A 15655-nucleotide genomic window follows, 5' to 3' on the forward strand; every position below is an offset into this window, starting at 1 on the left:
TCAAAATCATGAACAGAAAATGAGGTGCACCAAACGTTTCCATAATATTTTTGATTTCATACTTTTAGACAAATCATTACACAAAACGTTTGACTTTCTTTTCAAAAATGTTGTAACCTTTACTTTTACAGGCTATTTAGTGTAATTGAAACGCTTGGCCTTAACATTGACTGCAGATGAATCATGTTCGCAACATGAAATATCTGTAAAATTTCATGGTTCATTGCAATTTATTGGGAATTAAATGTGTGTGATATACCGAGATAGGTGTGAAGAAAAAGTTCTTTGGCAAGATCTTAAAAAAATACTTAGCGATGCAGTGCAAACAGTACACATAAAACTTAGTATACAGAATCGTAATTGAGTCAGTAAAAATATAAGAATTGCTGGGAATCGAACTCAGGTCCCTATCCTCGCACACAGTTACAAGCTGTATATGCTACCCCTACACCACAGCTACCTATTGTCCATGCATATCATTCTTTGTGCTTATGTTTGTATTTAGCATAGTCAGTCATGTAATAGTCACTTCTCCACATTTATTGGCTGTTAAAATTTCTTGATCATATAAAAAACATTGGTATTTAATTTATTGATGAGATAGTCGAATGCTCCTCTGCTCATTCACGTGTATTCGAAGAACTTGTCTGGTGATCTTTGTAGTTGATGATACTTATGAAATTCTCCATGGAGATTCCTCCATTTGTAAATTTCATGCAGAGCGTTCCTTTTTGCTTTGTTTTCTTAAGTAAACCTAATTCTGTAGCCTTACTTTAGATTAGATTAGATTTACTTTCATTCCAATTGATCCGTAGTGAGGAGGTCCTCCAGGATGTAGAACATGTCAGAAAAACAACAATACATGACAAATATTTACAACTCAAACAAATAAGCTACTCTCCAGCTACAGTATTCTACAGGTTAAGGACGCCGTTTGATACAAACATCTGGTTGGCTCTAAGCAGCCATCTTGTAGCGTGACATGGTCGCTCACACGCAGGACACCCAGGGTTGTTGCCCATTGTTGCTGCTTGTTGCTGGAGTGTCACGTATCCAGAAGTCACTCGCTGTTGCTCACTTCTGTCGCTCATGTAGGACATGGCCTAAGATGAGCAGAAATGGATGGGGTGACACCCTTGCAAAGCTGTTGTTGTTGTTGTGGTCTTCAGTCCTGAGACTGGTTTGATGCAGCTCTCCATGCTACTCTATCCTGTGCAAGCTTTTTCATCTCCCAGTACCTACTGCAACCTATATCCTTCTGAATCTGCTTAGTGTATTCATCTCTTGGTCTCCCTCTACAATTTTTACACTCCACGCTGCCCTCCAATACTAAATTGGTGATCCCTTGATCCCTCAGAACATGTCCTACCAACCGATCCCTTCTTCTGGTCAAGCTGTGCCACAAACTTCTCTTCTCCCCAATCCTATTCAATACTTCCTCATTAGTTATGTGATCTACCCATCTAATCTTCAGCATTCTTCTGTAGCACCACATTTCGAAAGCTTCTATTCTCTTCTTGTCCAAACTATTTATCGTCCATGTTTCACTTCTATACATGGCTACACTCCATACAAATACTTTCAGAAACGACTTCCTGACACTTAAATCTGTACTCGATGTTAACAAATTTCTCTTCTTCAGAAACGCTTTCCTTGCCATTGCCAGTCTACATTTTATATCCTCTCTACTTCGACCTCATCAGTTATTTTGCTCCCCAAATAGCAAAACTCCTTTACTACTTTAAGTGTCTCATTACCTAATCTAATTCCCTCAGCATCACCTGACTTCATTAGACTACATTCCATTATCCTTGTTTTGCTTTTGTTGATGTTCATCTTATATCCTCCTTTCAAGACACTGTCCATTCCATTCAACTGCTCTTCCAAGTCCTTTGCTGTCTCTGACAGAATTACAATGTCATCGGCGAACCTCAAAGTTTTTATTTCTTCTCCATGAATTTTAATACCTACTCCGAATTTTTCTTTTGTTTCCTTTACTGCTTGCTCAATATACAGATTGAACAACATCGGGGAGAGGCTACAACCCTGTCTTACTCCCTTCCCAACCACTGCTTCCCCTTCATGTCCCTCGACTCTTATAACTGCCATCTGGTTTCTGTACAAATTGTAAATAGCCTTTCGCTCCCTGTATTTTACACCTGCCACCTTTAGAATTTGAAAGAGAGTATTCCAGTCAACATTGTCAAAAGCTTTCTCTAAGTCTACAAATGCTAGAAACGTAGGTTTGCCTTTCCTTAATCTTTCTTCTAAGATAAGTCGTAAGGTCAGTATTGCCTCACGTGTTCCAATATTTCTACGGAATCCAAACTGATCTTCCCCGAGGTTGGCTTCTACTAGTTTTTCCATTCATCTGTAAAGAATTCGTGTTAGTATTTTGCAGCTGTGACTTATTAAACTGATAGTTTGGTAATTTTCACATCTGTCAACACCTGCTTTCTTTGGGATTGGAATTATTATATTCTTCTGGAAGTCTGAGGGTATTTCGCCTGTTTCATACATCTTGCTCACCAGATGGTAGAGTTTTGTCAGGACTGGCTCTCCCAAGGCCGTCAGTAGTTCCAATGGAATGTTGTCTACTCCGGGGGCCTTGTTTCAACTCAGGTCTTTCAGTGCTCTGTCAAACTCTTCACTCTTCTGCAAAGCTATGAGCTACAAATGGAGAGATCGACTGAGATAAGTGACTTTTACAAAGGGCAGAGTATTATAATGCAGAGCCATGAATGAGTGTCTAAAAAATGGTGAAGCTGGTGGAATGTTCACATGCTACTGTCTTGAGCATCTACAGAAAGGGGTAGAAGGACAGTAAAATTGCCACTATGCACTAAATGGTTGGATGTCCATGACTCTTCACAGAACATGGGGTTCAGAGGCTCATCTGCCCTCTAAAGTAGGATAGATGGTGATCTGTGGCATCTATACTGAAATATTACAGTGCTGGTCCACCCACAAGTGTTTTGGAGCTCACTGTTCATCGTACATTGTTGAACATGGAGCTCTGCAGCAGACCAACCCTACATGTTCACAGGTTGATCCATCGACATCAACCATTATGATTGCAGTAGGCATGGGACAATTGGGATTCTACTGTCTATTGATGGAAACATGTTGGCTCTTCAGGTGAATCACATTTTTGTTATGTTACGTCATTGGTCATCTCCATGAACGCCATCACTGAGCTGAATGGGGGTTCAATATGTGCACCACACCACAGACGCAGGCTAGTGGGCGCAGTATTTTGCCATGGGAGACATTCTCCTGTACTTGCACAGAACCTGTAGTAGTAATCAAAGCCACACTGACAGCTGTGAACCACCTGCATCCCTTCATGCTTGAAGTCTTCCCCACCAATGATGTCATCTTTCAGCAATGTAATTGTCCATGTCTGGTAGCCAGAACCATGCTACAGTGGTTTGAAGAACACCACAGTGGACTCATGTTCATGTCTCAGTGACCAAATTCAACTGATGTAAGTTGTATGAAACCCATCTGGTTCACTATCAGGTGCCATCACAGCATATGCAAATCAGCAGGCTCTTATTTATGTGGATAACGTGATCTTTCCATAGACATCTAATGCTACATGCTACATGCCTCCACCCAACCCAACATCAAACTGTTAGAGTCCTGATATGTAGAATCAGTTACGTATTTCAATTCTGAGATGGACAAATGAGCTATTAAGAAGGTGGTCGTAATGTTTTGGTTTATCAGTATATTACTATTCTTCACTTAGACTGAATTTTTCTTTTACACACATACTGCTTCAATGCATTACTTGGTCTCCTCATAACTGGTTTTGTTATTTACAGTGTTGACAATTTACACATGACCTGTTTTCCCATAACTGTTGTGCGCAGGAAACTCTTTACTGCATGAACGTGCACAGTTCATGCACAGTTGTGCCCACGTGTGCCCAGCTCCCTACCATTGGGCATACTTGTTGGGACAGCCTTCTCTATAGACTACAAAATGAGCAGAAATGATAAGATGGAATTACAGATAAAATAATTTTGGTAATCCAATCCAAATAACTGCTGACAGAGGGACCTAAACTTCATATTTGAAGAATTCAAGGAGCTTGGCACAGCCAAAGGAAGTGAACATTTCTTACTTACAGTTACCGTATTTACTCGAATCTAAGCCACACTTTTTTTCCGGTTTTTGTAATCCAAAATACCGCTTGCGGCTTAGAATCGAGTGCAAAGCAAGCGGGAGTTCTGAAAAATGTTGGTGGGTGCCGCCACAACTAACTTCTGCCGTCAAATATATGTAGCACTACAAAGGCATGATTTGTAGGCACAAAGATAAATACTGGCACCAAAACCTCTGCGTCAGTAAATAAATTAAAAAAAAAAAAAAAGGTTGAAGACGAGCCTTTTTCCTCCGCCCCGAGTTTCGACCACTGCATTTTGGTACATTATCCAACGAAGTAAATACAAATTCCGTATTGTTCATCTTCGAATATAGCTGCATTTCAATGTACTACAAAAATGCGACTGGCAAGACTGTTTGGGATGTTTGTCAATATGGCCTACTCTGCGTTCTGAATTTTTTCCTACCTGTGAGAAGAGATGGCTGCTAATAGGAACTTTTATGAATTGTGAATCACATGCAGTATTCTCTTCACCATAAGAATAATACGAATATAAACATTTTGCCATGTATTGTTTCGTGTTTGCTACTATCTCATTTAAATCCTGTCTGCCTAATAAACAACGAAACTAGAGTGAGACAACAGCAAACGCGGAAGAATATACATATCATGTAATGTTTATATTCGTATTATTCTTATGCCTAATAGTGATACAGTCAGAAATGAAGCACGGCAATTGACTAGATTTTTAAATCTAAGATGACTCTAATTTCTGTGCAGAATGTAATGAACTAAAGAGCCGCCTGCAAAGATTTTCAAACGGAGAAAAATTTTCGTTAAAATTTCGTTCAGAACATCATCTATCATACGCAGTCTATTATTTGGTTCTTGTTGATCATTATCAAAGAAAGCAATAGTGTAAGTAACAACAAATGTTTCGCTAATGAGACGATTCCTCTCTATTTTTTATTTGTAAGCAGCGGTAACGCGCACAAAAGCAGGCCATCCCGCGAGCGGCGACAGGCCGTAAACACGCACAATCAGAATGCGACAAACAATGCATGACACAGTACAGTAATGCATTTTCAGCTTAGAGTGACGTAAACACCTATAACAAAGAAAACGGCGCTTATCAGATCAAAGAAAAATAAGCAATCAATTCAAACCAGACGAAGCACGTGAAAAGGAAGGGTACCTACCGGTATAAATACGGACGGAGCGCCTGACGCATAGCAATGGCTACCTGGTAAACCTTAACTGCTAAGCTTACGACTCGAACCAAACTACTGCAGCTGTATCGTCATTCATTCGACCTAAATTGTGTCTCATATTAAAATTAGACGAACTTTGTTTCGATTTGGAGGTGGGACCTAAAACTTTTCTCTCCCCTTGAATTTCGAGTCTCAAATTTCGGGTGCGGCTTAGATTCGGGAAATTTTTTTTTCCTTGATTTCGAGTCTCATTTTTCAGGTGCGGCTTAGATTCGAGTAAATACGGTAGATCAGATTGAGAGAATCAACTCTATCTCGGCTACGATCATTACCACACAAACTGGAGTTAAGATGCTACACAAACTGAACTTCACATTACAAAATTATCAGAACTGCTGATGACATATCCATCAAGAGAGATTCCACAACTGTGCTAAAATTTTAATTTATGCTTTAAATATTATTATAAGACAAGATTATTCATTCATTTGGAGAAAGATGTTAAATTACAACTCAGCGGGGTGCAAGGTCAAAAGAAATGGTGATCGTATGACAACAAAACAAAAATGAACTGGACTAAAATTAAAGCTGAAGGCCAAGTATTTTGGTCCCTGTTAAGTTATGAAAGTTAAAACAAATGTTATGTATGATGTTTGATGAAAAGGCAACACCTACCAGGACCTAAGGACTACAACAACATGTGTTACAATTATGCAATGCTCCTCACTGAATTTGTGGTTGAGTCGGACCCTCTTCTGACTATAGACCATCACAGATACCTTGAACAAAAAACCATGTCCAGTTCTCAGAAAAAAGTGCAGGTCACACCTGTTTACAAGGAGAGCAGTACAAGCAATCCATGAAACTACCATTTATTATCCTTGGCATCAATTTGCTGTAGAATCTTAGAACATATTCTGAGCTCAAACATAATGAGGTATCTTTAATAGAATGACCAGTATGGATTTCAAAAACATCAATCATGTGAAACCTAACTCACACTTTTCTCACATGACCTACTGAAAGCTTTGGATCAAGGCAATCAGGTAGATGCTGTATTTATTGAATTCCAAAAAGCATTTGACTCAGTACCATACCTATGCTTATTGTCCAAGGTATGATCAGCTGGGGTATCAAGTGAAATTTGTGATTGGACCGAGGGATTTTTGGTAGGGCAGACACAACATGTTGAATGGAAAGTCATTGTCAGAAGTAGAATTAACTTTGGGTGTATCCCCTGGAAGTGTGTTGGGACCCTTCCTGTTCATGTTGTATATCAGTGACCTTCCAGACAATATTAATAGTAAAATCAGGTTTTTTTGTTTTGTTTTTGTTTTTGTTTTTTGCAGATGATGCAGTTATCTGTAATGAAGCAGTATCTGAAAGTAGCTGCATAAATATTTAGTCAGATCTTGATAAGATTTCAAGGTGGTGCAGAGATTGGCAGCTTGCCTTAGATGTTCAAAAATGTAAAATTTTACACTTAAAAAAAAACACACCACAGTATCCTATGACTATAATATCAATGAGTCACTGTTGGAATCAGCTAACTCATACAAATACCTGCCTACAACACTTTGTATGGATATGAAACGGAATGATCACATAGGTTAAGTCATAGGCATGTGCATTCTTACTACAAAGAAGATTGCTTAAAAATCACTTGTGTGACTGGTTCGAGAATATAGCTCAAGTTTGTGGGACCTGTGCCAGATAGGACTAACAGGGGATATTGAACGTACACAGGAATGGAGGCACAAATGATCACCGGTTTGTTTAATCCATAGGAGAGTGTCATAGGGATTCTGGAGGAACTGAACTGGGAGACTCTTGAAGATAGACGCAAAGTATCCCAAGAAAGTCTATTAAGAGAATGCCAAGAACTGGCTGTAAATGTTTATTCTAGCAATATACTACAACCCCCTTTGTATCACTCACATAGGGATCAGATTGGAATAATTATTGCACACAGAGGCATTTAAACAATAATTCTTGCCTTGCTCTGTATGTGAATGGAACAGGAAGAAACAATAATAACTGGTACAGTGGCAGGTACCTTCTACCATGCACCTCATGTTGGTTTGCAGAGTATAGATGTAGATGTAGCAGAAGGTGTAGATGTAGAAGTAGATGTGACTACTAATTATCTGAGTAGGATGATTGTCAGGAAGGCTGAATGTGGGATTCAGATATGGGATTTGAAGACCAATGAGACAAGTAATGTGCCAGAAAAGTTTAATACTGTAAAGTAATTTTTGTATGTTCATGCACAAAGTAAGTTAAGGGAGAAGATAAAAGTTGCATTGTCCTGTTCTTTTGTTTATCATTAGACTTGGCACAGGTGTTGATAACAAATAGTTTGTGTGAAAGTCTGAACTATTATCTTGCAATGCCATAAACAATAGATTTCTTGCAGTCCAATGAATCTAAACACAACTTCGTCCTTCTCAGTAACAAAGATAGAAAATCTACCCCTCAGTGTATTCATGTCTACCTGCCTCACATCACCAGATGCAAGTGTAAGCAAAAATAACACAAATGTGTGACTCTGTGTGTGCCAGGAATCTGTAATTGTTGGCAGCCAGAGGAGCAAATGGCAGATGGCTAGTACCAGCTCCCTAGTGTCTGTGCAGAGACTGGGCTTGCGTCTGAAACAAATCTGAAATCCTCATAGTTCATTCAGTCTAGAATTTTTGAAATCTGATGCACATGGAACAGAATGAAGCTTCTGTAAAACTGTGAAAAGCAGCTTCCAGTTCTTTCCACTCACATATTTTAATAGAGCTGGGCTTTGAGATCTTTTATATACAACAGTCATGTTGGTTTTTGTTGAATATAAAGACTAAATATCCAAATGATGCTTTAAAATTCAAAATAGTGTCACTCAGTTGTGACTGTGAGAGACATAAACTTCCTCATTGAAAACTTAGATTCGCAACCTTCACACATTGTTCTATCACATTTAAGTGGGAACAGTAGTTGGCAGGTTGTAGTTGCAAGATTGGAAGTCAAAATATACAAAGTATTGTGTAAAACTTCCAAATGTGGGTGATATTCTGTTCATAACAATGGAAAACATAGTTTAAAATACATTCACTTGAGGAACAGTATCTTCCTGTATAAAATTGCCGGAAAGATGATTCCAACTTTGTATCTGGACCATCACTATCTAAGAGAGGCTCACAAAAAATTGGGGAGATGACCACTGAGAATTCTTTTGTTTCGATAAAACATGAGATGATTAAGGAAATAGTATTGCATGCCACGTAAATGTGCTATCATCTGTGCACTAACAAGTCTTGTGTAGTATTCTCCACTAGTGATGGCTTATTTAGAGTTGCTGTTTCCTAATCCAGCAGTGGAAATTGCTTATATGATTTCTAGTTTTCAAGACATAGTCAATGTTTAATCACTGTAAAATTGCACGGAGGCAGAATGGCACACCAGTACTGCTAACAGACATAAGTAAAAGTAGAAAAAGCTATTGTAGCTTCTGGAACTGTTTAGTTCTTTCCACAGAGGAGAAAGAGGGAGAGGCTGGGGGAGATTCCAAGGGGGAACTTGGACCCACCTGTTGTGAAGGACAGAGAAATGGTAAGACTTTGATCTCATGTTTGGGAAGATTGCAGTTCAAATTCCCATTCAGCCATCCAAATTTAGGTCTTCCGTGATTTCCCTAGATTATTTAAGGTGAATACAGCAGTGACGCATGCTTGTACTCTAGAAAGGCTGTGTGTACGAGTGCCCCAGACTTGTGTGTGTGTGTGTGTGTGTGTGTGTGTGAGAGAGAGAGAGAGAGAGAGAGAGAGAGAGAGAGAGAGGGAGGGAGAGAGAGAGAGAGAGAGAGAGAGAGAGAGAGAGAGATCACCATCAGAGTCTGCCAAGGGCTCCAGTTTATTTAAGGCTAGCCAAGCTATGCTCAGCCTCAGTTCTCTACGTGTATTGCTACAGATTTTTATGTACTTAATGATTGGCAATGACTGTGGCCCTGTTCCCTTCTCAAATTCCTACTCTGGTTGGTCCTCCATTTATTCTCATGATGGCTGATTGTGTTACAGAGGAAATTTTACGGTAGTTGCTTCAACAGCAATATTAATTCACTATGGTGTTGCACCACCAACTGTAGGTGCTAGACAATCAAACTCACTTACTTCAATCATTGGCTTCTGTTTTGTCTTGTCAGCATGTTCCTCTGTCTGTGTCACCTGCTGTTTTGCCCTCCACACCCATCATGGTTTATCCACCTCCTTTTTCTACATACAATGAGTCCAGTGAAGAATGGGGCACATACAAGAAACATATGCAACAACACTTGCAAGCTTTTGGGATTACTGACCCTATTTTTCCTTTCATGGATATCACAAAGTTTCTTTCACCAGATGCTCCATCTAATCAATTGATTATTCTGATATATGAATCATATTCTAATCTTTTCACAATCACAAGACCAGCATAAAATACATCTATGGCAAGCTTTTATACACTTACAGGATGCTGGTGTTGTAGTCAGTGTTTGGTGTCTGCAGAAGGGCTCACACCTCTTGTGGAATGTATAATCACCATTCACAATGTTCTCAGGCCAAAAACTTTCAAAAAACTAAGAAGATTCCTCAGAATGCTAAATTATTAACAGCAATACATTCCCTGGCTGATAAATTGCTGGCACTATTAACAAAACTGCTGAAAAGGAAAAAACACAGTAGGCTAAAAAAAGATACCTAAGAATCCAGAACAGGAGTGCATTCAAGAAAGTGAAGCAATACACTGCACGGGCAGTTCTGATGGCACTTCTGTAGCTTAAGGCACTGATGGTTCTCGTGGTGGCACAAGTCATGTGGCAGTGGGGCCATTACTCCAGCAGTTCATTGAGGATGCTTGGCAACCTTTAGTTTTCTTTTCCCAGCTACTTACAGATGCACAAAGGTCTTACAGGATTATTGACAGGGAGTTGCATGCAGTGTATGCAGCTGTCCAACACTTCACGGATTTGATTGAAGCAAGAACTTTTATACAGACACTCACCAACCACTTCTCTATTCAAGAAAAGAACACCAAACAGTTCTCCCAGATTGATTATGCATGCGGACTTCATATCACAATTTACAACAGATATGGACCACATAAGCACTTGCAAAAATATAGTCACCGACTGTCTGTAAAGATGCTGCACAGGCTTGAAGACAGTAGAGTGGGATAACAATGTTCATGTGCAAGCACTAGACACAGAGCTACATGTCCTTCAGGGGCAGGACTGATTCATTTCAAACCTCAAGCAAGTGAAGAGACCATCATGCAGTTTAACACTGTGATGCAACACTTCACATGGTATGACCGAGGTTTTTGTAGCCATGGTTTTTCGGTGCAGCATTTTTGCTGTTTCCCATGATCTGTCTATATCCAGCAGTATGGGCTACTGTATGGCTCTTGACTAAGTAGGTGGTGTGGCTTGGAATCAATAAAGACTGTTGTACATGGGCAAAGCAGTATCATTGCTGCCAGAGATGCAAAGTGAGCGGTGGGCCAACAGGATCCATCATCACCCATATGGGGCAGGTTGGCCACATCAATGTGGATCTCGTTGGTCCACTGCTATACTCCAGTGGCTACTGTTATTTGGTTACCATGATGGACCATTTCATGAGATGGCCTAAGACCTTTTCCATTACCACAGCTGTGTTGAGAACACTGCTAAAAGGCTGACTTCCAAGATTTGGCAAACCCAGACAATAACAGTTGACAGGAATCAATAATTTGACACCACATTATTCCAGGAGTTACTTCACCTGTGTGGTTGCACCCACATTCATACAACAAGCCACTATCCATCCAGCAATGGGATGGTGGAAAGACTGAAGGCAGCGCTGATATGTAATGATGTTACATGGCTAGAGAGTCTACCAGCCTTCAAGCAAGATGCGGAACATATGATGGTGCCATTTGTTTGTAGTAAAGCATATGAAAACATTTACAAATGAGTGACTTATTCTAAATCAGTGAATATGATTTCATGTAGGACCTCTTCTTGTAAATAAATATTATGTATTCTTCTTTTATGATGTTCTACAGCTTTGAGGATGTTTTCAGTATTGATCTATGCAGCAAAAAGTACATCTGTCTAATCATACTCTTATGTTTCCCTAAATTTTGCAGTTTTCAGATACCTAAACTTTATTTGCAGTAACTTAATTATAATTATATACACTTTTTCTTACATAAACTTACATTTCAGAAACACTTCCTCCTAAACTGGTGTATCGAATACCTTGTGTTCCCAAATTACCAGAATCATCATCCAGTGCCTGGACCCATGCAACTGTTGTTCCTATAGCAGCATTTTCTTTGATAGATACCTGTCACAAAAATCAAACACTTTAAAGATTAAAGAGTAATAAAAAATTATTTGTCACTATAGAGAGATTGCAGCAAATTTTCATGGTACATATTCAGTGAACAAAAAATAAGATCGAAGAGTAAAAGGAAGGAGTGGATAATACTCTTAAGTCAAATATTTATCTTGATATAATGATGGAGATGTGTACCTCTTCACATACCATACAAAATCTTATTGTAATAAAAGAGTGCTAGAACGAACTAAAATAAAAGAGTATCTGATCAGTTGCTCCTCCTGTAATTCATCAGAATTTTATAACTCAGGGGCATAAATTTTGATTAATGGAAACATTTATGTTAAATATAATAGAAGGAAACATTCCACGGGGGAAAAATATATCTAAAAACAAAGACAATGTAACTTACCAAACGAAAGCGTTGATAGACACACAAACAAACACAAACACACACAAAATTCATGCTTTTGCAACCCACGGTTGCTTCATCAGGAAAGAGGGAGGGAGAGGGAAAGACGAAAGGATGTGGGCTTTAAGGGAGAGGGTAAGGAGTCATTCCAGTCCCGGGAGCGGAAGGACTTACCTTAGGGGGAAAAAAGGACAGGTATACACTCGCACACACACACATATCCATCTGCACATATACAGACACAAGCAGACATATGTAAAGGCAAATAGAAGCTTCTAAGTTGATGCAAACAGCCAGTAAGAAGTAGTACAATTCAAGTTTTAGTTATCGATTATTGAATTATTGGCTGTTTTGGTGCCTTGTAGTTGACCGAGGACCTTAAGAGTTTGCATGAACCGAGGTCTTGCAGCCACGTTAGATGAGAAAATGCAAAAAGTGTTAATATGTAGTAAAAACCTAAGAAAACCTCCCATTTTCATCATTTGCTTTCGAATCGACGTAATGCCAGATCGTCACATTGGACGCTTTCGTTTGGTAAGTTACATCATCTTTGTTTTTAGATACATTTATGTTAAATGTTAGATTATGAGTTGTGTAAGAGGAGGTAATTGGTCTTTCCCATAATGTAACTTGAAACATTCCACCTCTCCGAAGGCTCTCATTTACGATGGGATTTATTGAGCATGATGGGTGAACAGATGAATGAATGAATAAATGCATGAATGAATACTGTGTGTCAAACTTACATTGTACACTGCTTTTGTGAATTCTGGAAAATTGTCATTCACATCTTTGATATGAACAGTCACAGGAACAAGACGATGCTTTGGACTGTAGGGCACTATTTCCTTTGCTATTAACGTGAAGTGCATAACTGTAAAACATAACAACATGTAAATAAATTTATTCTGGTTGTTTGTAAAATCAACATTTTAACTCATTGTAAACAGATAAGAACTAATGCAATGTTAACTGAATTACTTTAGCCAATATTAGCAAATTAGATAAAAGCTGTGGCCATTACTAGCTCTGGTCATCTGATTCCTGGCAGGGATTAAGATGAGCCAGTGTACTAGGGCTGCCACTGATAACTAACTAATGTGAGACAGGTTATGTGGGGCTGTCTCATATAACATGACAGTATGAACTGCGACTGAAGGAAGATGGTACACAGAAAACTGAAGCATCACTAAACATCACAGGAGAAGTGTTATGTTACAGCAACAGTTTCTACACAGTTTGGTAATATTGGTCATAAAATTAAACTAAAAGTGATCATAAATAAAGCCCCTCGGCCATTTGGCTCACTAGTTCTATCATCCAATAACACTCAAGCACTATAAAGTCCTAGTCATGTGAAAAAGGGGCAGCAATAAACATAAAACCATTCTGATAGTGGGTCAGTAGTGTACATTGTCACAATGGCAAAGGACATCTGCATTAGTAGTAAAGATTTTGAAATGACTTTTTGCCTTGATTCATCCACACACACCCAGAAGACTTTTCAATCCGAACATTTTGGATGCAGCTTGCACTGAAAAAACAGCTGCATTAAAATAATTTGACTTCTGATGTGTTCAATCTTAGCTTGCCATCAGGAAATAAAAATATTACTTACATCCAAATTAGATTATTTCATTACTGCACTCTAGGGATGGAGAAAACCAACTGTTTAAAACTGGTATTTTCATTCTGAACAACCGGTAATTTTCGGCATTTGTTTGGTATCAATTATAACAGGTAGTTTTTTACTGATAACTGGGTATAAAACAGGTATACCAATTTGTCATAATAGTGGTGCAAAAGTTTTTGGATTTTGAATAAAACTTTTAAAAATGAGTTCAGTAGGACATTCTGTGGCTTCTGAAAAACTGTTATCATTTTTGAATGCTATTATTTCTGATGAAAGGAATCCTCTTACATATCAATACATTATACAACAAGTATTTATGAACAGACAGGATGATTAATATTGGCCAATGGATTAATTCAGTATTGTAATTTTAACTACTGTCACCTAATTGTTCCTGGTAAATGTTATATTTTGCCTAATATGTAAATTGTTCATCTGAATTTTTTGAAAGAGCATATTTTGTTTTATCAGCATAAAATCAATTCTATTCAAATTCCCATTGAAAAGTAAAGACAAATATATGATTAACAAAACGGATTTTTCATTCAAAATAATTAAAGGAAAAGAACACAACAAATTTTAAACAAATGATTATTATTTGTCTGCCATTTTTATGAAACAGTAAATGGAAAAGGAAGTTATAGTGACAGTAATAAATTAAAAACTTAACAATTCATCACACTTTTTTAACAGAAATTAGCTGCTATGCTGCCAGTGCCTGTATAATATGTAATTATCTATCTGGGAAATGGACATCTTAACACAAAAAATAGAGTTCTCTGACTTCATTCTTGCATTTTAACACTGTCTATTCGTAATACCCAAACAGTGCTATGATCCCATACTACAATATGATTTTTGAACAGAGAATTAGAAAATTGGTATCTATCAGTAGGAGAATACTTGTGAATTTTTGTAGTATTCAACCCTTAATTACTTTTTGAGAAAAGCAGTGAAAGATGCATGCACTAAGTTTTCTTTTATTTACCGATTTCATTTGATATTTTGATTCTCTTTATCTTGAAAAATACAATGCCAAAGTCTGAGGGGTCTTACAATTTTTCAACCTTTGTTCAATGTTTACATTTATTGCTGGAAAAGATAAAATAAAATACTGAAAATTGATTATTTCAAAAACCAGGTATTTTGAGTAGGTGAAACTGGTGATGGTAAGTATTTCTATAACCAAAAACCGGTTGTTATAGCAATAACCACCATTCCTACTGCTCCCTGATTCAGCTTGTTATGTAACCACCATGCAGAAATTTTGTCCACACTGCATATGATGTACATACACTTAATATATTCAATGTAGTCCACAGTAGAAACTATAAAACACATCCCAGTACAAAGGCAGGATAGATAAATGTGTATTTGGAGGTCATAGCATGAACTATGAATTGGTATGTACTGTTGAGAGGAATGGTGTATCACCTACACTGGGTTTGTATTTGGCATATGTATTACAGTTTCTGCTATTGTCTGCTATTCGTTTATTACATGTATACATGTAATACATGTTATTCAATAAGTCTCTCTGCCATGTATGTTTGTCTCACTGGATCAGGACAATGTAAGAAATAATCGAAATCAGATGATAACTTACTTGTATTATATTTTTATCTAAGTAACATAGTATACATCAGTAAAATTGTTTATCCTGCAATGTCTGTGTCATTAAATGATCATTTTTTGCATTACTTACCAACATTTTTTTCGTAGTCAAGCTGTTTTGGATCTTTAACTCTGATCAGGAATGAAGCTTCATTTATACCCCTTGATGGAGTAACTTCGAAAATTCCTTCATCACCTTCCAAAAACATTTCAAATGTTCCATTATTTCCCTGAAATAATAGAATAATGCTGCAACTTAGCAAAATATAAAGCTTACTAGAATTAATAAATGTGATACGTCATGATGAGCTTCCATAAACACTCTGA

General features: G+C 37.9%; 1 protein-coding gene across 1 annotated transcript in view; it reads right to left on the reverse strand.

The window, feature by feature from the left end:
• LOC126260154 (cadherin-23-like) overlaps positions 1–15655 on the reverse strand; it is a 370016-nt gene that overhangs the window by 209032 nt on the left and 145329 nt on the right. The window contains exons 9-11 of the mRNA XM_049957412.1: positions 15420–15558; positions 12828–12955; positions 11548–11675 (exon numbers count right to left, since the gene is read on the reverse strand). Of these exons, the coding sequence (XP_049813369.1) occupies positions 11548–11675; positions 12828–12955; positions 15420–15558 (395 nt within the window). The remainder of the gene's footprint in view (positions 1–11547; positions 11676–12827; positions 12956–15419; positions 15559–15655) is intronic.

The sequence above is a fragment of the Schistocerca nitens genome, chromosome 5 (genome assembly GCF_023898315.1).
Source record: "Schistocerca nitens isolate TAMUIC-IGC-003100 chromosome 5, iqSchNite1.1, whole genome shotgun sequence".
NCBI lineage: Eukaryota > Metazoa > Arthropoda > Insecta > Orthoptera > Acrididae > Schistocerca > Schistocerca nitens.